At 42.3% G+C, this 22,410-nt stretch overlaps 1 protein-coding gene and 1 long non-coding RNA gene across 2 annotated transcripts; one reads left to right on the forward strand and one right to left on the reverse strand.

Moving 5' to 3' along the window:
- Positions 1 to 5,408: 5,408 nt before the first annotated feature.
- LOC147010469 (glycine amidinotransferase, mitochondrial-like) lies at positions 5,409 to 20,961 on the reverse strand. Its single transcript, XM_085860549.1, has 11 exons — positions 20,814 to 20,961; positions 15,791 to 15,863; positions 15,248 to 15,516; positions 13,147 to 13,279; positions 12,795 to 12,990; positions 12,266 to 12,459; positions 8,779 to 8,916; positions 8,438 to 8,602; positions 8,281 to 8,344; positions 7,971 to 8,087; positions 5,409 to 5,865 (listed from the first exon to the last, which is right to left on the reverse strand). Exons 2-11 carry the CDS (start codon positions 15,854 to 15,856, stop codon positions 5,753 to 5,755), a joined length of 1,455 nt encoding a protein of 484 aa, XP_085716675.1. The 5' UTR covers positions 15,857 to 15,863; positions 20,814 to 20,961; the 3' UTR covers positions 5,409 to 5,752.
- On the forward strand, positions 15,759 to 18,148 carry LOC147010470 (uncharacterized). The gene is made up of 3 exons (XR_015052588.1): positions 15,759 to 15,898; positions 16,716 to 16,878; positions 18,054 to 18,148. It is a non-coding gene; the product is annotated as an uncharacterized LOC147010470 (long non-coding RNA).
- Positions 20,962 to 22,410: the final 1,449 nt, after the last annotated feature.

A 22,410-nucleotide genomic window follows, 5' to 3' on the forward strand; every position in this document is an offset into this window, starting at 1 on the left:
TTAACTATTTTTCTGCTCAGAATTCATAAAATTAACTAATCAAGTTATTCGAAATAAATTGTAGAGGTATAATTTCTTATTGACGATAGATGGAATACCCCAAATGAACCCATTAATAAAGAAAAATAATGTTAACTATTGTTCTGGTCTAAATTAATATAATTAACAAATTAACTTTGAAAATCAGCAAACATCACTGGCCTGCATAAAAAGGTGCAATAACAGATCCCTGCAACTACAGACCAATCAGCCTTCTCCCAATCATCAGCAAGGTTATGGAATCCATCAGCGCTTCAGACATTAAATCCTTCCTCTTCTCCAATGGCTTAATTTCCGATCATCAATTTGGTTTCAGACCAGGTCACTCTACCCTGGATATGCTGCTTCTGCTCTCCCATCAATGGATGGAGGTCCTCAATGCCAGACAGGAAATCCGAGCCGTATCCCTGGACATATCACGTGCTTTTGACACAGTCTGGCACCCTGCCCTGCTCACCAAACTCTCTTCCTATGGAATCCAAGGCCATCTCCACTCATGGCTCGCAGACCTTTCTCCTGTCGCAGTCACCGTATGGCCCGAAATGGAGTTTTCATCCCCTCTTCCTGTACAGGCTGGAGTTCCTCAAGGTAGCATTCTGGGCCCTGTTCTTTTTCTGGTTTTCATCAATGATCTCTCCGACTCTGGAAAATCCTCTTTATCTCTTTGCTGATGACTCCACCCTCTGCTGTACCATCGGTCATCCCTCAGACCGGCATGCAGCAGCTTCTTCGCTCACAGCTTGGATAAAACCACAAACTGGTCCAACACGTGGAACATGTGTTTGAAAAAGGACAAATCTCACACTCTCACTATGTGTCTCTGAAAGGACCGTTTAGAACCCCCCCCCCATCCACTTTCTCAACAATCCTCTGGAAGAAGTCCTTTCTTTCAAGCTTCTGTGTCTCTTTGTGCCATGACCTTTCCTGGGAAAGCCACATTTCAAACCTCGCCTCCAAAGCCAGTCGCTGACTGGGAATCCTCCGTCGTTCAAAGTCCTTCCTCAGCCCACCTGAGCTTCTGACCACTTACAAAGCTTTCGTCCACAGCTTTATGGAGTACTGCTCTCCCCTCTGGGCTGGTGCTCCTGCCTCCCACCTTTCTCGGCGTCACGCTGTGGAAACCAAGGCATTTCGGATCATTGGCATCTCCCGCAATAAGGCTGAGTCCTTGGGCATCTCACTCTCTCACCACAGGTTGGTCGGTGGTCTTTCTGTCTTTTACCATCTCCTCTCCAGCCCCCCCCCCCGCTCTCTCTGCGATTTGTCTCCACCACATTTCTGCTGGGCGCTCAAGGTCTGCCAACAACCCCCTTCTGGTAAAACTACCAAAATCACGAATCACTGCTCACCTTCACTTTTTCAATCCTCTTTTTCCCCGCCTTTGGAATAAACTCCCGCACTCTATTCAATCCCATTCTTCCCTCCAGGCCTTCAAAACAGCTGTTCACCACCTTTTATCATTCCCCATCCAAATCCTCAATCTTTTCTACCCCCGTTAATCCACCCAAGCCCACCTCCTTCAAATTTCCTGCTTTCCTTCCTGAAAGTCCCTGTAATGTCCATCTTGTATTCCCCATGTTCCCCACCCCATCCCTCTCCCTTCCACAGATCTAATGTCTCTGTTCCCCAATGTTTTGTCCTTCCCACTCCTGCCCCTCTTGTCTCATGACCCCTTGCTGTACGTTGTGAGTTAGCTCTCACACGAGCCTCGACAAGGTATACAAAAAAAAGTGTACGGGACACCCCCTCCTAAAACACTCGCCCCTCTCCGACAAACACCATTCCCCCTCCCACATCCTGCCCCATCAGTCGCTTCGCTCGCTCTCACCACAGAACCTTTCTGTCTTTCTGCTTTTTATTCTCTCAATGCTTGCAACTTTGCAGTTGTGAAAAAATACTGTACAACTGTATCTGTACAAGGCAAAGAAAATCACAAATGTATTGTTCCGGGTTCACGGTTGGTGGGGGTTGCGAGGGAGTTCTCAGACCCACTTCCCAGCCGATGACCCTGAAGCTGATGGACCCTGTGTAACTCCATGGAGCGACGGGTTACTGTGCAATCACAGACGCCGTTTGAGACACTTAATGGAAGTAGGATCCAGCATCCAAATCCCACTTTACCTTACCGGCAAAGTAATCACCCCAGATAAGGACCGTGCTTCCCAACGCACCACTGCCATCAGTCAAAACGCCAAGCGATACCGTTAGTGGAATGTTGGCTCATATCTAACCATAATGAAAGGGCATAGCTGAACTCCCTGCCACGAATCACAAACGATGTTTAACCAATGGAAGAAGATGATCGTGCAGTTTGGAAAACGGTTTCCAACATTTCTCAAAAAGGATCATTTATACAAAGGAAACAGTCACAAAACAAAGCTCTAACTCCGAGCAAAGAAACCAAGTCTCAGACACTTTATCACAGGAACTACAAACACAGGTGCCCCATTGATTCCGAGGCAATGAGGAAAGGAGAGAGAGGGAGAGGGAGAGGGAGAGGGAGAGGGAGAGAGAGAGAGAGAGAGAGAGGGGGAGGGAGAGGGAGAGGGAGAGAGAGAGAGAGAGAGAGAGAGAGAGAGAGAGAGAGAGAGAGAGAGAGAGAGAGAGAGAGAGAGAGAGAGAGAGAGAGAGAGAGAGAGAGAGAGAGAGAGAGAGAGAGATAGATATATAGATATATTATTTGGAGGCATAGGGTCAGCCTCGTCGTCTTTCGCTGACGCAAGGCAGCAGGCTTACATTGGTCCCAACAAAAGAGAGGGGAGGGGGGAGAAAGAAAAACGGAGTAGAGGATGTAGTGCACTATGCAAAGAGAGGTGCAAATGGTGAAGCATGAAATGGGAGTCAGTAACCCAGAACTCAAAAGGACGAGTGCTGATTGTTGATGCTCTTTGCATTCAAAGTGAACGAATTAGATTTATGGAAAGCAAGAGAGAGATAATCTTTGCCGATTTGTCTGAAGCTTAGTAGTTGTTGGTTGAAGAACAGGTGACACCTTTTTAGCTTTGTTGTAGAGCTCAGTCCTCTCGTGAGGCAGGGATCCCCTTTCTCACTGGAGAAGGTGCAGTCATTATCCTTTTCAGCACACATTCTGGCTGCTCGTTGTGGCCGCACAGACTTCGTCCTCAGCCTACGATGGGTTTGTGTCCCTTTAGTAATTTACTGACAGATTGTCATTGTTTGGCAAATTTTTGTTACAGCCAGCTATTTTTATATCCCCAAGTGTGCGTGCGTGCGTGCGTGCGTGCGTGCGTGCCTGCACATGGAGGTCTCGGCCAAGTGGCTCTTTTTTTTCTTTTTTAAAATCTTCTGAATAATGTCTTCCTTTGGCATCTGTTGATGGAAAACAAAGCTGACCATGGAAGTGGGTCGGATCAGTTTGATGGTTTTGTGTCCCGAGGACTCGTGTATTTGCATATGAAAGGGTTGATAAGAAAAGATATCTATTTCTTACATCCTTAAAATGGCAGAAACTTTTCCTCCTTCTTTCCTGCTTCCTCCCATACTCCCTTTATCCTTCTCCAACTCTTCCTTTTATTTTTAAAGCCCTCTTCTAAGCCTGTACAGAATAAATAAATGGAGACTCTCCGAACCCTCAACCCAAACTTCCGAACTCTTCCCCACGGTGTGAGATAGTGAGTTGAATGAGTGAAATCTGAAGTTCAGATGGGAATACAGCGAATTGAGATGTGTGAAGCATTTGTTTTCTTATCAAGCAAACACACAAGGAGATTAGACACAGGTGGAGGGCAATTAGACACAAATGGAGGCCATTCAGCCCATCATGTCTGTGCCACATCAACACCACACCAATCTATCAACACTAGATCAAAAGAAGAAAATGAAAATGTTTTTTAAAATTTAAATTTAGTGTTTTTTTTTTGTATTTTCCCCCCATGGGAGGGGGCGTGGGCTTGGATAAAAAACGCACATCAACTACACAACACCTCTTGACGAGACCCCCACCAACAGCACTCCATACACATGCACACAATCACTCATCAGTGTTGAAACTACCTAAAAGTCCTGCCAACATCCCCATACCCCTCTACCTTCATAAGTTCCAGGTACCTATTTAATTCTAATTTAAGCTAATCTTCTGTTTCTGCTACCACTACCTTTCCAGGGAGACAATTCCATGCATTCACTACTCTCTGAGTAAAAGTCCCCTGCCTTGCTACCGTCTTAACTCTCCTCTTCTTTACTCTCAATCTATGGCCCCTGGTCCTATCACTATCTACTCTGTTGAATATAATTTATTGAAATATCGTGCTATATATCGTTTTAGCCCGATCACTCAATGGTAGAGATTCTAGGATTTGGATCTTCACCAAAATCGAATCAATTCTTCCTTTTTACACACCCAACTTGACCAGCAAGTTTCGTCTGAATCAGTCCACAACTTTTTGAGATATCCTTTGTCGTTTTTGCCCCATCACTCAATGGTGAAGAATCACTTTTAAAATTCTCGGATCCAGATTCTCATTCTGATTTTCACCAAAATCTAATAATTTCGTCCTTGTCACATACCCAAGCTCTCTGCAAAATTTCGTCCAAATCTGTTGATAACTTTGAGATATTTTCTTAACAAACAAACAAATGGACAGGGGTGAAAACAGAACCTTCATCCACCTTCAGTGGTGGAGGTAATAATTTTGTCATTGTCTTCTGTTGAGGTATGTTGCTTTGTCATCATCTCTTTATAACGTGAACACACACACACACACACACACACACACACACACACACACACACACACACACACACACACACACACACACACACACACACACACACGTAATTTAAGACCATTTTTTCTCTGCGAGAACAGGGGTGAGCCTTGTGGGCCCCATGACAATCATGGTTCCCCTTTTGAGGTAATACATTTTTTATAGCTGGATGTCCTTCCTGACGCCAACCATTGAGTCGTCTCTTATGACGCGTAGGGATGCGGTTTACCTCTTCTCACCGGGGCACACACTGGGACCAGTACACCGGTACTCATTTCGCCGACCTCGGAAGGATGACAGGCTGAGTCAACCCCACCTGGTGTTAATTCAGCAGCAAACGGGGCTCGAACTCAGGACCCCAGGATCTCAAGCAAGCCACCCAAACAACCAAGTCAACACCAGGCTTACATCTCTTTATAACATGTAAAAACCGGACTTTGTGTTGTCCCCTTCCTCTTCAATTGATGTATGCCTCCGACGTGCCACTTCCCTCTCACATATCCTACACTCTTCCAATCTGCATTTCCTTCCGATCCCCACACTTCTCTTCCTTCCCCAATTTACTCCATGCCCCCAACTTCCCCTCCTCCCACAATCCCCACACCACTTTCCACCACCCATCCTGCATGAAAACATAAAGTATATTGTGGACTCCTGCTATTTATTCCCAACAAAGATCTTTTTTTTTTCAAAGGTACGATTAACATGATCAATCCACCTTGAAGATAACATGCAATAACAAATAATGGGGAGGCAAAAGGCAGTTATGAAAAATCCATCTTGAGTAACAACAGAGTAATAAAAATGTTATCAGAATGGGAAGATGGATTCGGCACAAACAGAAGGAAAAAGAGGGATACAGCACAATGATGAAAATAATTATCATTAAAAATCCAATGACGTTATCACATTTTGTGACTAAAGAAAACAATTACGTCCTGACAAAGAATGGCTAAAAATAGTCAAGATTAAAAAAACAATAACATTTATTCAAAGTATGAAGCGTAACCCCCACGCCTGCGGATGTCACATGTCCAGCAGTGGAATCCGCCACCGAGGGAGTTGGCAAAGCGGATAGACACAGGGATTGGGGTTATTCCTGTGGGATGAATGGGTGAAAAGAGAGCATTGGTCACACTCCCCCCCCCCCACTCCCCCATCGTACAAATCACAGCTGTTAATCAAACACATGATGAATGGCATTATACTCATCGGACTGGTGTGATACATGATGAGTGCTTGAGGGAGATTTCTGAGAAGTATAATATCATGGGAAAAGAGTGAAAGGCAAATGGTCAACGTTCATGAAAGGGATGGGGTTGGGATGGGATGGGATGGTGACATCACGGTGATCTTAAATACAGATGACACTGAAACCTTGTCGTGACGATTTCTCAGATGCAAGATGATTGAATTTGGCATGAACATTTGGTTAGATGGTTTACTGAACCGAAATGGTTTACCGAAATGCTTTAGGTGTGTTCTTACTTTCAATTACAAGTAAGATCATGGAAGCCATCATGGCTGCCATTTTCAATATTTCTTGTTTTCAAACTGCCTGATCTTTGATTATCAGTTTGAATTCCGATCCTGCCACTCAACTCTGGACATGCTGCTTCTGCTCTTCCAAAGAATGAATGCCGACCCCTCAATTCTTCTGAAGACCGAATATTCAAAGCTATAAAACTTTAATTGGTGTACTACAGCAAGTTTAGTGGTGGTGTTGCTGCTCGTATAGATCAGCAAGGAGTTCTGATAAATCCACCTGTGTTCCAAAATTATTAATCAATTAGTTCTCAAAATGGAATTATATTCAAACTCCTCAAGACTAATGTCGATGTTTTGGAAAGCCTGTTCTCAGTTGGCTGTGAGGATGAAATTAATCCTGATGTCTCTACGAGGGAGTACCAATTATGTGATACCAAAATATAATTGATCAGCATCTGGCAAAATTTCTACCATGGTGCATCCTCGTTTGAATGGCAGAGGTCATGCAGCAAAACGCATGATTAGTCTTGGAAAGGACAATATCAGACACTGATTTTTTGTTTGTTTGTTTGTTTTTTGTACACCTTGTCAAGACTCGTATGCAAAGCCTGGTGTTGGCTTCGTGGTGAGGGTGGCGGCTTGGGATCCTAGGGTCCTGAGTTCAAGTCCCGTTGGCTGCTCAATAAATGCACCAGGGGGTTGACTCAGCTTGTCATCCTTCCGAGGTCGGCAAAATGAGTACCAGTGTGCACTGGAAGAGGGGCACTGCATCAGCGACACAGTCGCGCTTTCAAGAAATGATAGATACCACACAACGCACAGCAAGGAGGGAATGAAATAAGAGGGGCATTGGAAGGATAAAACAGTGAGGTATAGAGACATTAAATCTGTGGAAGGGAGATGAATGGGGTTGGGAACATGGGGTATACAAGATGGACACAACATGGACTTTCAGGAAGGAAAACAGGGAATTTGAAGGAGGTGGGTTTGGGGTGGGTTAACGAGGTAGAAAAGATCGAGGATTTGAATGGGGGTGGTAAGACGTGGTGGTGAACAGCTGTTTTGAAGGCCTGGAGGGAAGAATGGGATTGAATAGAGAGAGGGAGTTTATTCCAAAGTTGAGAAAAAAGAGGAATGAAAGAGTGAAGGTGAGCAGTGATTCGTGATTTTGGTAGTTTTACCAGAAGGGGGTTGTTGACGGACCTGAGCGCCCTGCGGAAATATGGTGGGGACAAATTGTACAGAGAGCAGTGGTGGGGGGGCGAGATTGGAGAGGAGACGGGAGAAGACAAAAAGACCACCGACCTGCCTGCAGTGAGAGAGTGAGAGGCCCAAAGACTCAGCCTTATCGTGGGAGATACCAATGATCCTAAATGCCTTGGTTTCCACAGTGTGAAGCTGAGAAACATGAGAGGCAGAAGCGCCAGCCCAGAGGGGAGAGCAGTACTCCATCAAGCTGTGGACGAAAGCTTTGTAAGTGGTCAGGAGCTCAGGTGGGTCGAGGAAGGACTTTGCACGACGAAGGATTCCCAGTCGGCGACTGGCTTTGGAGGCCAGGTTTGAAATGTGGCTTTCCCAGGAAAGGTCATGGCAGATAGTGAGACCCAAAAGATTGAAAGAAAAGACTTCTTCCAGAGAATTGTTGAGAAAGTAGATGGGGGATGGGGTTCCAAACAGTCCTTTCGGAGAGACATCGTGAGAGTGTGAGGAACCTACCAAGTTTCTCAAACATCTTCTGTGTCGTTTGTTCCTCTTTCTCAACGATCACTCGATGTTCATCAAGCATCAGCACATTTATAGAGAGCCAGCGAGAGGACATCCAAAGTGGGTGGTCTGTGTTGGATGAGAAAGAAATGACAGAGGAACACAATCGGAAGGTGATATAATTTGAGGATATGGGATGAATTGAAAATATTCTCTGAAATTTGTATCTAATTGAGAAAAATATTTGAATTGAGCTGTTAAAAACATTTTGACAATTAGGTTTTGGAATCATCTTGACACTTCACCAGGAAAACAACCTCACCATGTGGGATCAGTGGATCCGGAGGTGTTATGATTCTCCATCCAGCCTTCTTGAACATGTCAATCTGCAATAATAAGTGACGGACAGAGATGGTTTTGTCGCTGCTCTATACTCTATGGAACATCCTTGAAATCATGCACAGGATCTCTAATCTTACCTGATTGCAAGGTGTATCAGGGTTTGAAATCACCAACCCTGGTCCAATGATGTTGAAGGTCGCATCGATGTGCATTGGGTTTGGGTCACGGAAGGACAATTTATGCACGCGGAACCGTGGCCCAAGGTGTCGTCGCATCCACTCGATCCCGGAGTTGTTTGTGACCTGTAACCAATGATAAATGTATGATACAAATCCTACATCCAGCGAAATGGTGCCAAGCTTTATTACTTCTGACATTCACTGTTGGGATGTTGGTAATGAGAAGGAAATGATTGACAAATGAGGATTACATTATCAATATGAATGGTGATGTAATAAAAGCAATTACGTCATCATACCTGGCTTCTTTGCACAAATATATCCCTTCCAGCTCGAATGAAATCTGCCGCGTCAAAGCAGGGCTCGTGTTCCGTTGTAACGAAGTGGCCTTTTGCAATGAGTGCATTCTTATCCTCGACGGAGAACACGGGATAGTCCTTAGGTGGAGTGGAGGAGAAAGACTAAATGTCTCGGTGGCTGAGAAATCCATGGAGACACAAACAAGCATAAATGTGTGAAACATTAAAACTAGGATAATTATACAGTACAGCGATTTCTTTTTTGCAGATTCTATGCTGATGAACATGAATAAAACCACAGTCTCTGGGGTGGAGAAGGATTGGACGGAGCAAAAGCAGATACTCTAAACTACAGGACCATTAGCTTACTTCCAATATTACTTCAGTTGACAACAAATCATTCATTTTCTCCAACTGCATGATCGCAGACGATCATCAGTTTGGATACAGATCAGGCCAGTTCATGCTGGACATGCTGCTCTCCAAACAAGGGATGGTGGCCCTTGATCTCAGGCATTTGACACAGTCTTGCTCCCAAACATTGACGGTGCCTTTTGAGAGTGTCTATCATGAACTTTTAAATATATTCGGACATTTGCTTTAATGTTTCGAAAAGTTCTCGTTAATATTTAAAAGTTATTACATTTATCGTATTGTAATTTCGTAAATACACTATATATCGTAAATACGTAAATACATTATGACGGGTCCCGCGATTGGCTTCATCAAGGCACGTGACGAAATATCGGAAGTTGTTTTTTTTTTTAGCCGATAAAACCTTAAGGACGCTGCTCTTGGACACATTTGTCCTTGTTTAAACTCGTATCCAGATCAGGATTCAGATCTTCACCAAAAATATAATCAATTTGTCCTCGTCACACACCCAACCAACCGGTCCACCAAGTTTATTCCAAATCCGCCCCCAATTTTTTGAGATATGGTGCTGCACTGAATAATGTTTTTAACCGTATCTCTCAATGGTGAAGAATCTCTTAAAAATTCGAGTATCCATATCCAGATCTTCACCAAAATCGAATCATTTCATTCTTGTCACACTCTCAACCTCTCCACCAGGTTTTGTCTGAATCCGTCCACAAATTTTTCAGATATCCTGCTCACAGACAGACAAACAAACACAAAGCTGGTAGGCGGTGATGGGTCGCCCAGCATGGAAACTATAAGATATAGAGCAAAATGGATGTCATATAGCGGATAGGGAATCACCTGAAGATTATGCACATCAAATCTCATCCAGTTCCATCTCCTGATAACTACTCGGTATCCATTTGAATGAAAAGTACTGAAAATGCGGTTTGAAATCGGAAATCCCCAAAGTTCGAGGGGGTGCTGTGGGTGAACAAAGATCTAAATCGAAAATCCGGCTCGATCATTTGTGCACAATGTATTCCAGATGATTAGTGTAAATTTTCATGACCATCCGACAGTAACCCTAGGAGGAGTAGCATTTGGCGCGAAGGCACCTCCAGCTCTCTCATATTATCGATTTTTGCACTAATTGACCTTTGATCCCCTGACCAAAGCAAAATCGGTCAATATGTCCTGAGACAAAGTTGTAGTACTCATTGAGTACCATGAACCTGCAAAGTTTCATTCGTATCGATACAATCACCTGGTCGCTAGGGGGACTTCAATTTTGGACATTTTCCACGCATACCCTAATTGTAGGGGGCGCTGCGGGTAAAGTATTCCATATATCACAAAACCGGAACATATTTAATAGAGCATCACCAGTACATCATTCGTGCCAAATTTCATAACCCTACGTGGGATAATGGCTTTTGGAATTGATTTCGCATGAACGGAACCGATTTTGATGGTTTTTCAGTTGTTGCTGGGGAACCAAAGCGTCCCTAGCAACCATCACAATTTCCAAAGCACGAGGTCATAAGATGTACCTACCAACCGAGTTTGGTCAAAATCCGCCCACGAATTTACTACCAATTATGCTGATGACAAACGAACAAACATCCAAACAAACAGACAGAATTACTGACAATCAGGGTCACCTATTTCGGTGACCCAACAAACACCAGATTCGGACGAAACTTGGTGGAAAGGTTGGGTGTGTGATGGGGACAAATTGAGTCGATGTTAGTGAAAACCTTGATCCGAATGCGGATACGATAATTTTGTAAATGATTCTTCACCATTGAGGGACAATGCCGCAACGATATATTGAACGATATCTCAAAAGGTTGTGGCCGGGTTATGACAAAACTTGGTGGATGCGTTGGGGAGGTGACAAGAACAAGCCGGTTAAATATGGTTCAAGTCCAGATGCAGATCCGGCCTATAAATGGGAACACAAAACGTAAACTGTTCAACCTGGTGGAGGTATATGTGTTCTACTGAGTGCCGTTCTAGTTACATATGTGAAATAAATGAAGCAACTAATTGTGTTTAAAAACAGAGGACAATAGCATGTCAGACTGGTGGAAAATGTGAGACTCCTCTCAACTTAATGAAAAACAATTGTTCCATAAGCTTCACCATCCTGGGGTGTGTTCCTTTAGCAAGTAGCTTGCTGTCGCTTACCAACCCAGCCATTCCGTATCAGCCACTTTGCAAGTCACGTGCCAAGCCACTTGGAAAGAGAAGCAAGCAATTAAGAGAGGTGCCTCGTTTAAGTTCGTTATATTAGTAAAAATAGCTGCCAAAGTCAGATTCAAAATGATACAACAGCCAATGAAATGTTCAGAAGCATACCCTTGTTACACAGAGCTAGATTAACCTTTTGTGGTGCTGGTGCTAAACAAATTTGGGGAACCATTGCAAAAGACAGATCGACACAGAAGTAATCATTGACACAGCACACAGCTGCATAGGTGTTATTTACAGTATTTACAAGTTTAAGTTGCAGATTGAGGTGGCTGCCACTCGGGTACGAGCAATGACAGCCCGAGGACAGAAGGCCATTTCTCAAATATTTTTTCATCATTTGTGTTCATAATTATCCAGTTGTCCAAGAAAACCAACTATAACTCTCTAAAACTATAACTAAAACTATAACTCTCCTATAAACTAACTATAACTCTCCTGCTCTGAGTGTGTGGCTCTTGAACTGGACGTCCGCCCTTAAAAGTGTGGACTGTGGTGACATCATGTGCCAGAAAATTGTAATATGTTTTTTTTTTTCAATTCAAATACAAAGTATGTTTTGTAAAAGAAGCATTAAATTATTTGTATATTCTTTGTTGAAATGTATTGTGATGTAGACACTTAAAAAATTGAGAAAGGCATCTGGTAGAGCGCATACCTGCGCCACGTAATGCCTGATCCACGAGAACATATCGGGCCCAATTAATTTTTGAAATATCATGCTATATATCGTTTTTAGCCCAATCTCTTAATGGTGAATATTAACTTAGAAATTGAATAAACCTTGTATCCAGATCCAGATTCGGATCTTCACCAAAATCGACTTGCAGTACAGTATTGGAGTATTTACAGTACAAAAAATAATTACAGTATTATTATAGAGTTCATCCTGCATGAGGGGTTTTGGTGCAGTTGTCCAACGAGCACCACGGCGGAAGTACTCGCGAAGCAGTGGGCGGTAAGCACGGTACTCAAAGAAGCGTGAGCGCCATGCCATTGGGGCCTCGATGATCTCATCGCCAACCACAAGCAAGATGTCTCGAGGCATAGCAGCATAGAGGCCTGCAGAACAGAGATGACATTGTCCAAATTATCAACTATTATAAAATTACAATGAGTCCCTCACTGCAATATTGCTGAAAGTAGCCAAACGGGGTTTTCACAAGGTTGACACCTGTTCACCTGTTCTTGCACTGGGAAGCAATATCCATTGAGGAAATCTCTTATTTTACATGCAAGTTATAAAGGAAACATGTCTATCCATTATGATATGTTTCTTGCGTTTTGCTGTTCTGTTTGTCGAATACTATATATCAAACCTCACCTGATTTGTTCAAAATACACTTTCGACTTCTATATGTCCCACTCATTGCTTCTGTTTTTTATTTTTTAATCACCAGTGGACTTGAAGTCAGGTGTGCTGTAGGGCTTGCTCCAGTCTATGATGTCAGGACGGCGAACCGTCACTCCCTCACCCTCAAGCACGCGACAGAGTTCAGAGATCTGAGCAACTACAAACTTTAAGTGTTCTTTTGGGAATGGTTTTCCACCATTCTCTTTGAAGAAGTTCCAGTCATTCTGAGAGGTATTCGCCTTGGGAGAGAGATTAACTCAAAGGAACATTAGATGAAGCAGAGGGGGTTAAAATAAGGTGATACAAATATCATGTAAGTGACCGCATTTGATCATCATCAAACCACAAGCTGATTTTGAAATGCAGTTTGGTACTTGTGAATCCGTTGAGCTTACCTTCACCTCGACAGTAAATGGTGGCACACAGGCATTTTCTGCACACCCCACAATCACCTCCTCAAGGGGGTCCCATTCTGTGTAGGAGTTGACTGGACACAGCTCACTATGCTCCTCACTCTCTGCATGAACACTTGTGATGGAAGAAAACAAAACGTTTATTTTACATTTACAGATTTGGTTTACCCCTGTACGTATTGATTGTTACAGACAGAGGTAGATACTCAAACCGATGTACCTTCTTGGCTTTGGAGAAAATATATGGCACCGTTATACTCTGTTGGAGATATAAAACGACTGTAGTTGTCGACGTGGACATTTTTCCAAGAAAACTTTAAAGTATTGGGAAGTTAATTTCAAGGTATTCCCTTGCTACACATACAGTATATACTTGTGCTGTGGAGGTGGTCGTGTCTTGAAACCACTTGCATAGAAATCGTTGGGACGGGTGTGCATCTTCGACATCTTCTATGTTCATTTACTTAATTCCATGGAGATGTTCTTTCAACAATCCAGAGAGATGAAAATCACAAGGTGACAATCTAGAGTGTCTGGGGAATGATTTTTAACTTCCCAACCCATCATCGCAAGATTACCTACACCCTTTGACGTCTGGTCGAGTTGAGGTCGAAACTTAGTACTGAACTTATTGAATCCCAGAGTAAAAAGTAATTGATCATTTCCTCCACTGCCACATTTACATCCAGCTCTTCTGTCACAGTTCACTTATCGTTATTTGTTGGTTCTCAAAAAATGTATATAATTCAGCGTTTTTTGATGTTTGAGTGACAGCAGTTGGTTGCACATGAAAATGTTCAAGATCACTCACTGAGCTATTTTTTAACGCACTGTCCAATTTCAAATGAATGCACAACTAACTGTGAAAGATGTGCATCATCAAAATGTGTATCACTGAAATGTTCACGATGCACTTCCATTCCACAGCACACATAACGTTGTTTCCACCATCTTCGGGGTTTTCCTCCTCCCCCCCATAATTATTTTGACTCATTGATGTCACTTCCGACATAACTCGCTCCAGGTAGACAATATCTTTGCACAAAATTTCAGCATTTGACTATTGTTACCCCACGCATGCGAAGTGAAAAGCGGGGTTATAAGCAATTGGTTCACTTCTGTCTGTCTGTCTACAAACGTCAGTTTATGATTGAGGAACAGCTTCATTTTAATTGAATGTTGTATTTTGAACATGAATCGGAATACAAACATGTAGTTTTGCACTACTATGGCGCTGAATTTTTCCTGATCGTCCATGCACAGAGAAGTGAGATTATATGTATATGTATGTATATATATATATATATATATATATATATATATATATATATATATATATATATATATATGTATATATATATATATATAAACTATGTCTGCCTCACAGTGAAACCAAATTGAAAATCATTCCAAACAGGAAATTTACTGTTTTTAAAGATGTCACAAAGGACACAAACAACAGGCACAAATACCTAATGTAACGTGTTAAATAAGGTAGTGTAAAAGAAGCTGCCTCAACGGCGGTAAACTTCCTCATTTTATATTTCCACAGCTTTTTAAAATGTTATTTTATTTCAATGGAATTATAGATTTGAACACTCGAACCCAAATCGACTTTTTGATACTTTTTCAAAGTCCTGCTGTTTTGCTGTCCTTCGACAAAATATTACGGAATTTTATATCATCACAACCAATCAAATTTGCCACTCGCAGGCGCCTCCTTGTGTATGTTTCTCAAAACTGCACAGGGTAAGGTGTTCAATGAACTCTCCAGCCTTGATTTTCAACACGTTTCTACAATAAATAAAGTTCATATCAACCTTGAGCTATCCTCACAGATTTGTGACATCTGAATGTTTGGAAACAAAAATTGATAATTACCTTACATTTTATAGAATTGGTAACTGCATTTAAATTTTTGCTCAGAGGGAAAGTACACTCCACTGAACATCCAACAATTATTTAACTTAACAGAACAAGAACTATCATTGGCATCACCGAGTTTGACATTGTGGTTTGCATATGAGGTATGGTGATTACAAAAATCATTGTAATGATAATTAATATTTTTTCCTTGTATTACCTGTTATCTCTTTTTCTCTCAATGAGCATGTCAAGCTTGCTCTCGACATCAGGGCCCATTTCGGACTGGGTGGACGTTTGGTGAGGCGGAGTGATGGACGAAAGCCGACGTTTGGCAGAAATTGTGGCAGAAATGTGGGAATTTTGATTGGTGAAAAAGCCACCCCTGGGTGCAAATGAGAAGGGATGATATTGTGGCGGATTCAGGTGACGAGCTCTTTGGGTGAGTGAGCAGAGGAAGCGATGAAGGGAAGTGGTTGAGATGTGTTGCTGCAGTAGTGCAGACAGGGATGAGGAAGATGGCAGGAATTATAATTACTTATTAATCAGGTTATATTTTATGTTCATGTCTGTCTGCTATGTATACCATGTCAGGCTGAAACAGATCTCAGGGACTGGTTGGTTCTCAGCTGTTTTCAATATGTTGGATGTTATACATTCATGTCTTCAATCTTTATCGTTTTTAGATCTTGAATGGCTTTGAATTTCACTGATGTTTGATGTTCAGTCATGTTTGATAGTTCCTTACAAAGCGTTGACTGACCTGAGCAAAGTAGTGTGCAGACTCTGCACCACGACTACCTCCACGGAAGCAGCACACACGGAGCATGGTGACCCTATGGAGGTGTACGGCAGAAGTTGTGTTGTTAAGGTAAAACATTACAAAATCGAAAATAGTAAAACGCAGCATAATCATTTTGTTCATCATCTCGGTTATTGATCGTTGCTTTGTCCATTTGTATGAGTATTCTGATCTGTATTTCCAATCAAATCTCATAATCTCAGGCATTGGATTATTTGTGGCATACTTGGAGGTAGGGGCAGGATAGCCTCGGTTGTATTGACTTGCTGCACTGAGCTGTTCACACTGAATTTGATTCCTGATGGGAGATTCCATGATGAAAATGCCAGCAGGGGGCAATGCGATACATCCAGAAGCACGCTATAGAATAGGGACGTCAAACCGGGCAGTTGTGTTTTTCTTTCCATGTGTAGTGGTCACTTAGTTCAGTGGTTGCCCATAACATGACGGTCACGTTACAAGACCATAACATTGGTCACTTCCCAAATGGTACACCGACGTTGGGCCAACGTCGGATGGCTTTTACACCTCATTGCCAACGTTGGACTGATGTTTGAAATCCGCTTGTGACCGTTCCTACCTTTCCGATCTATTGCCAACGTTAGCCCACATATGGCCCAATGTCGTTCTGCTATCTGGGTTGGTTAATGGTCTGTGTACCCATCATAACTGTGCTCGTTTCTACTGCCACTCCCACAATACGAGGTGTACGTACAGGTTGATGTGTTGCTGCTTGTTGCCTTGGCCATTGGGTACTGCCCTCTCTGTTTACCCCTGTATCAATAACCACCCCAAATCCTTCTACTGTGTGACACGATCCAAGATTGCTCCTTGGATCACGTAATCTCTATTTTCTTATCTTACCCATTCCCATCTTCATTTCCAGTGGTATGGCTCTCACAGCCGAATCAGTTCTCCTCTATGCTTCGATGATTCAGGGATTCACATTCTGAGGACTATGGTACGACTGCCTGTGTCGGTTTCACTATTTGAGTGCACCCTCCGGACTTTGACAAGACCAATGGCGTTCGCTGCCAACCTTTCACCCAGTGAGAACCGGCTGGGTTTAATGTGTGAACCGATTTCCCATGTTGAGAGTCATGAGTTAATGGATAGCTGCATTGCTGTTTGTGAAGTTTGTACTTATTAGTCCCCTACCAGTTTCACCGGAGGGGACTATAGGTTTGCTCTCCGTCTGTCCATCTGTCCGTCCCACCTGTGATTTTTTTCGACCTTTTCCCCACACCCTTTAACATATTCAACTGATACTTGGTACATGGCTTTATTATGATAAGTTACAGAAAAAGTTTGAGTTTCAGAGAGTTTCATCAATTTTTCAGTTTTTCCCTTTTTTGACTTCGTAAATATCACGTTGGTAGGGGATAGGTATTGCAAAACAATTCTCAGTCTTGTTACCCTTGACGAAGGGGAGGATATTGCATTTGGGTCCGTTTGTTACTTGCAAAATGGAAGATTTTCCAAGTACATTGGTCAGTCGATTTTGTTCTGTCTGTCTGTCTGTCTGTCAATCGCCTACAGGTCACAATTCTAAACCAATCATCACGAAACTTTACCTAGTTGCAGAAGTTGTCTCAACCGAGAAGCCCATTGATTTTGAGGTCAAAGATCATCTTCAGGTCTATTTTCTAAAATCATCATTTTACATCCTATTAACTTGAAAATTAAACATCAATTTTATAGTGCGTCACTAAATTGGGAAATGAACTATTTTTGAGATCAAAAGGTCAACTCGAGGGCAAACATCTAAAATAATCAATTTTCAACTGAAAAATCATCATTGTACATTCTATTAACTTGGGGATTAAACATCAATTGCATTGTCTATCACTGAATTGGGAAAGCAAGTATTTGAGGTCAAAAGGTCAACTCAAGGTGAAACTTCGAAAATAATCAATTTTCATCTGAAAAATCGTAAATTTTTATCCGATTAACCTGAAAATTAGGCAGCAATTGCATAGTGCATCACTGAATTTGGAATACAACTATTTTTAATGTCAAGAGGTCAAAGGCCAACAAAAGTTCAAACTTCTAAAATCAATTTCAATCTGAAAAGTCTTTTTCGTGTTTGTTAGTCTGTCTGTCTGTCTGCCCACACATAATTTTATTGTTTTTCTCTGCAACTGCTTGTCAGATTGAAACGAAATTTTCACCATCGGTGTGATGACTCATGTAAAATGTTTTAATGATAATTATGATGTCATAGGTCATGGGGTGTGGCAGCCATGTTGGAAAAATGGAAAAACTTTGGACTTCTGTATCTCTGAAACAGCACGAAGGGAAAAAAAACTTGAAACTTGGCACAAGGTAAGTCCTCCTCACGGGGAAGAAGCATGATTTTTTTGATGACGTCATAATTGCATGTGGAGAACATTACATCTGATCAGTATGAAAATTTTTGAGGGCCATCTCAGGATAAAATGTTCCACATAAAAGTTTTTGATGACATCATCGGTCACATGATTTAGCAGCCATATTGTTTTTTGAAAAACAACAAAAAACCTTCAAAAATCCTCTTCTCTGAAGTGGCTGAATAGATCGAGCCGAAACTTTACATGTATGACTGCCTACCCATGAGGAACAAAATGTTTACACATGATGTCATTGGTCACATGGGTTGGTAGCCATGTTGGATATACCGTAAAACCTATAAAATCTTCTTCTCCAGAAAGGCTGGACAGATCGAGGGGAAACTTCACATAAATGTTCCCCAAGCCTTCAGTGTACAAGTTTTTACAGGAATAATTGATTGAAGAAAAATATTTTTTTTAATGTTTTCTCTGGAACCGCTTAAGTAATCGATGTGAAACTTCACAATTATGATCCACTCGTGATGGAGAATGCATGTTTTAAATTTCAACTTGATCGGCCACATGGTCTGGCAACCAGAATTATTTAATTTTTGATTTTTTTAAAAAATGAGGCTCACTTGGCTGTGCCTGGATGAGTTTGAGGGGAGAGGAGTAGCAGCTGAAATGTGAATCCTATCCAGGTTCCTCCTGATGACTTCATCTTTGCTTTTTGCTTGTTCGGGTTCCTTCTGATTACTCCAATGCAGGACTGTACCAAGCTGTTAGGGTTACTTCTGCCCTAACAGCTTTGGTTAGGTTTTCATTTGATTTGCATTGATTTTAATTGGTTCACGAGTCAGTAAGTGACCACTATATTCGTTATTGGTGTGTGTCTGTCTGTCTGTCTGTCTGTCTGTCTAACTGTCCCGAGCATAGCTCCGTGGGTTTTGATCTGATCCTGATAAAATTTTGGTGGGAGGTTTATAACATGATCTCGTTGTGTTTACCTGAGAATGGGCGTGGTCCGCCCATTATGGGCGGAGCCACGCCCAAAAAGCATGTGTTTTTAGGGGTAGCCGATTTCAAATTGCATCTTCTCCGAGGGGGTTTGTCGAATCTGGCAGGAGTTTCGGTACTTGGTTTGCCCAATGACACCTGCATAGACCCACAGAGCTCGATTTTTCATTTTCGTCCCAAGGTCAAGGTCACAAGGTCACGAACTTAGAGAATTGCGAATTTTTACATAAAAATCCATCTTCTCCGAGGGCGTTTGTAGAATCTGGCAGGGGTTTCGGTATTTGGTTAGCTCAATGGCACCTGCATAGCCCCACGGAGCTGATTTTTCATTTTTGCCCCAAGGCAAGGTCACAAGGTCACGAACTTAGAAAATTGTGAAATTTGACGTAAAAATCCATCTTCTCCAAGGGGGTTTGTCGAATCTGGCTGGGGTTTCGGAATGTGGTTAGCCCAATGGCACCTGCATAGCCCCACGGAGCTCAATTTTTCATTTTCGTCCCAAGGTCAAGGTCACAAGGTCACAGAGTTAGAAAATTGCGAAATTTGACATAAAAATCCATCTACTCTGAGGGGGTTTGTCGAATCTGGCAGGGGTTTTCGGTATTTGGTTAGTCCAATGGCACCTGCATAGCCCCACCGAGCTCGATTTTTCATTTTCATCCCAATGTCACAAACTTAGAAAATTGCAAATTTTGACATAAAAATAATACGACCGCCAAAACTTTGAGAGCGGGGATGACAATATTTTTTATGCATAATCTTGAGGTCATTCTCCATCTAAAGTCTCAAAACCATTTTGCTCAATCTCGAACACCTTGCCCATGGTGCCCCTTTCAAGTTTGTTTTTACGCTGATTTCATCAAAGTATGGATAATCCGAAGAGTGCGAAATGCCATATCGCCTATATGACGTTATATTGTTTCTGGAATGTTCCAGAGGAAGTTTTGCACCAAAGATCATAATCCTTGACCTTTGACCTTTAAAGTTCACAAAGGTCAAATTTTCAAAGTTGTGGGAATCCAACCGGGTTTTCGACCTTCTTCGACGAACAAACTCCAATAAGCTAGAGCACGTATCCTGTTTCCTTATTTTAATGTCTACAACATTGTTTTGTGACCTGTAAAGGTTATGCAAAGGTCAAATTTTGAAAGTTGTTGAACGAAACCGGGTTTTCGACATTTTGCAGTGAAAAACCTGTCACCCGTACCACATCATGTTGATCATTTTTATAACTTGGTCAAAAATTATCACATTGTCTCATCCTTGACTTCTGAAACAATCTACATCGTCAAATACCGCTCGTGAACCATTGCTGTCTCCAGACTTGTTATATATCGTTTTTGACCCAATCTCTCAATGGTGATGAATCTCTTCGAAATTGTCGTGTCCGAAACGGATCCAGATCTTCACCAAAATCCAACGAATTCATCCTCGTCACACACCCAACCTGTCAACCAAATTTCGGCCGAATCCCTCAACAACCTTTTGAGATATCCTGCTGATCGACAAACAGACTGGGGTGAAAACATAACTTTTGCCCATCTTCGGCGGTGGGGGTAATAACGTGAGAATAGCAGTGGGAAGACTGCAACTGCTTCGTGGTACATTGCATTCTGAGATAGGAGATCAATACACATTGGATTGAATCAGAACACTACCTTCAAGGTGAAACTTCCTGCTCTCCAGAAAGAGAGGACACTCAGGCGAAGGCGTCCTGCAAAAACCGTGTTTATTGAGTTCACGAAGCTGAATTCGCCCGATCCGATATGCCCCAGCATAAGGAATGTGGCAGCTTTTATATTCTCAGCTTCTGGTTTGAAACTTTGAATCCCCTCCAAAAGTTCATCTCGTCCTGTTCAGAAAAGGACATAACAGGTTGATGATTTATGTTCTTCAAAATAGAACGACAACAATGAGGAATGTTTAAACTGTGGTGAAAAATATTATGTTTATGGTGTACAGGGGGCCGTTATTAATGTGTACAAAATAGAACTGCAACCAGCTATAAGTTAATAAACTCTTATTGCCACTCGTTTTTCGAACCCAATCACCAAATATGCATCATCAGGTCAACATTCCTACACAAAGTACATGTGAAAGAAAAAATGTGTCCATTAGTTGTGCCTGTAAATGATTCTCCATGGAACAATAACCCCATTAATAAATCTGGGTGTCTGCCATTTGTGAGCACTACCATGTCTTTATCTGACAGCCTATTCATCCGCAGTGAAAACATGCTTTTGTAAATGATTGCTTCGTTCACATACAAAACATTGAATGTCCTCTACAGTTTGAGAAAGGAACTTGTTTGTGGGAAGTGAAACAAGGACGTCACTTCTCAGAAATATAGCCTGGTGTTGGCTTCGTGGTTACGGTGGTGGCTTGGGATCCTAGGGTCCTGAGTTTAAGCCCCGTTGGGCCGTTGAATTAAAATACACCAGGAGGTTGACTCAGCCTGTCATCCTTCCAAGGTCGGCAAAATGAGCACCAGTGTACTGGCAAGGGGGACACTGCATCAGCGGCATAGCCGCGTCCCAACCAATGATGCAACCAGCAGCCACACATGGCTTACTGGTGTTCGAAGTAATTTGCTGTCGAGCTCGCTGGCTGTCCACATGCTATATCCAGTATCCCCACACCTATTCAAGATCAGATGGCTTGCTGTTGTTCGAAGTGTATAGCTGCCGTGCTGGCTGCCTGTTCATTTTCTTTTACCTGTATCGCCATGCCCATTCATGATCAGATGGCTTGCTCATGCGAAGTACGTCGCTCGCCGTTGTACAGTCAATGACAGGATTCCCACAGGAAGGTTGTAGTAATCCAGAGTTTTACCTCCGTGTGCGAGGATGTGGTCTTCTATTTCCATCAAGCAAAGATTGTACATTTCGCCTGCGCGGTCTTCGTCAACATGAACGTTGTGGCTGGAAAAAATCCTCTGCTAACACAGCTTTATGATCATTCCAGAGTGCGAGTGGGTTACTTGGTTCACAAAAAATCAACAGGACGATGAATAATTTCCGAAGACTTTGCGTTTTAAGAGGGTACCACGTACTAACATCAATATAGGATCGATAAGTGATTGGATCGAATGCAAAATAGATATCACCGTGTGCGGCATGATGCGCTGAGTTCAAAAAGTGCTCAGTTGTATTTCTACGATCAATAATAAGCAAATGAGAGCCGAGAGAACGATTAATTATTGTGGTTTTCCATCGTTAATGTGCACCGCATTAGCTATGCAGCACGAATGTACCT

This window comes from Eptatretus burgeri, chromosome 16, assembly GCF_056783735.1.
Source record: "Eptatretus burgeri isolate ZD-2024b chromosome 16, Ebu_testis_v1, whole genome shotgun sequence".
Taxonomy (NCBI): domain Eukaryota; kingdom Metazoa; phylum Chordata; class Myxini; order Myxiniformes; family Myxinidae; genus Eptatretus; species Eptatretus burgeri.

What these genes read in the sequence shown, in the direction of transcription:
- LOC147010469 (XM_085860549.1), bottom strand. Translation starts at nt 15,856, where the DNA reads ATGCTCCGTGTGTGCTGCTTCCGTGGAGGTAGTCGTGGTGCAGAGTCT. An exon ending in CTGCACACTACTTTGCTCAG is followed by an intron (nt 15,517 to 15,790) that starts GTCAGTCAACGC and finishes GCACTACTGCAG; the next exon opens with CAACACATCTCAACCACTTC. An exon ending in ATGAACTCTATAATAATACT is followed by an intron (nt 8,917 to 12,265) that starts GTAATTATTTTT and finishes ACTCCACCTAAG; the next exon opens with GACTATCCCGTGTTCTCCGT.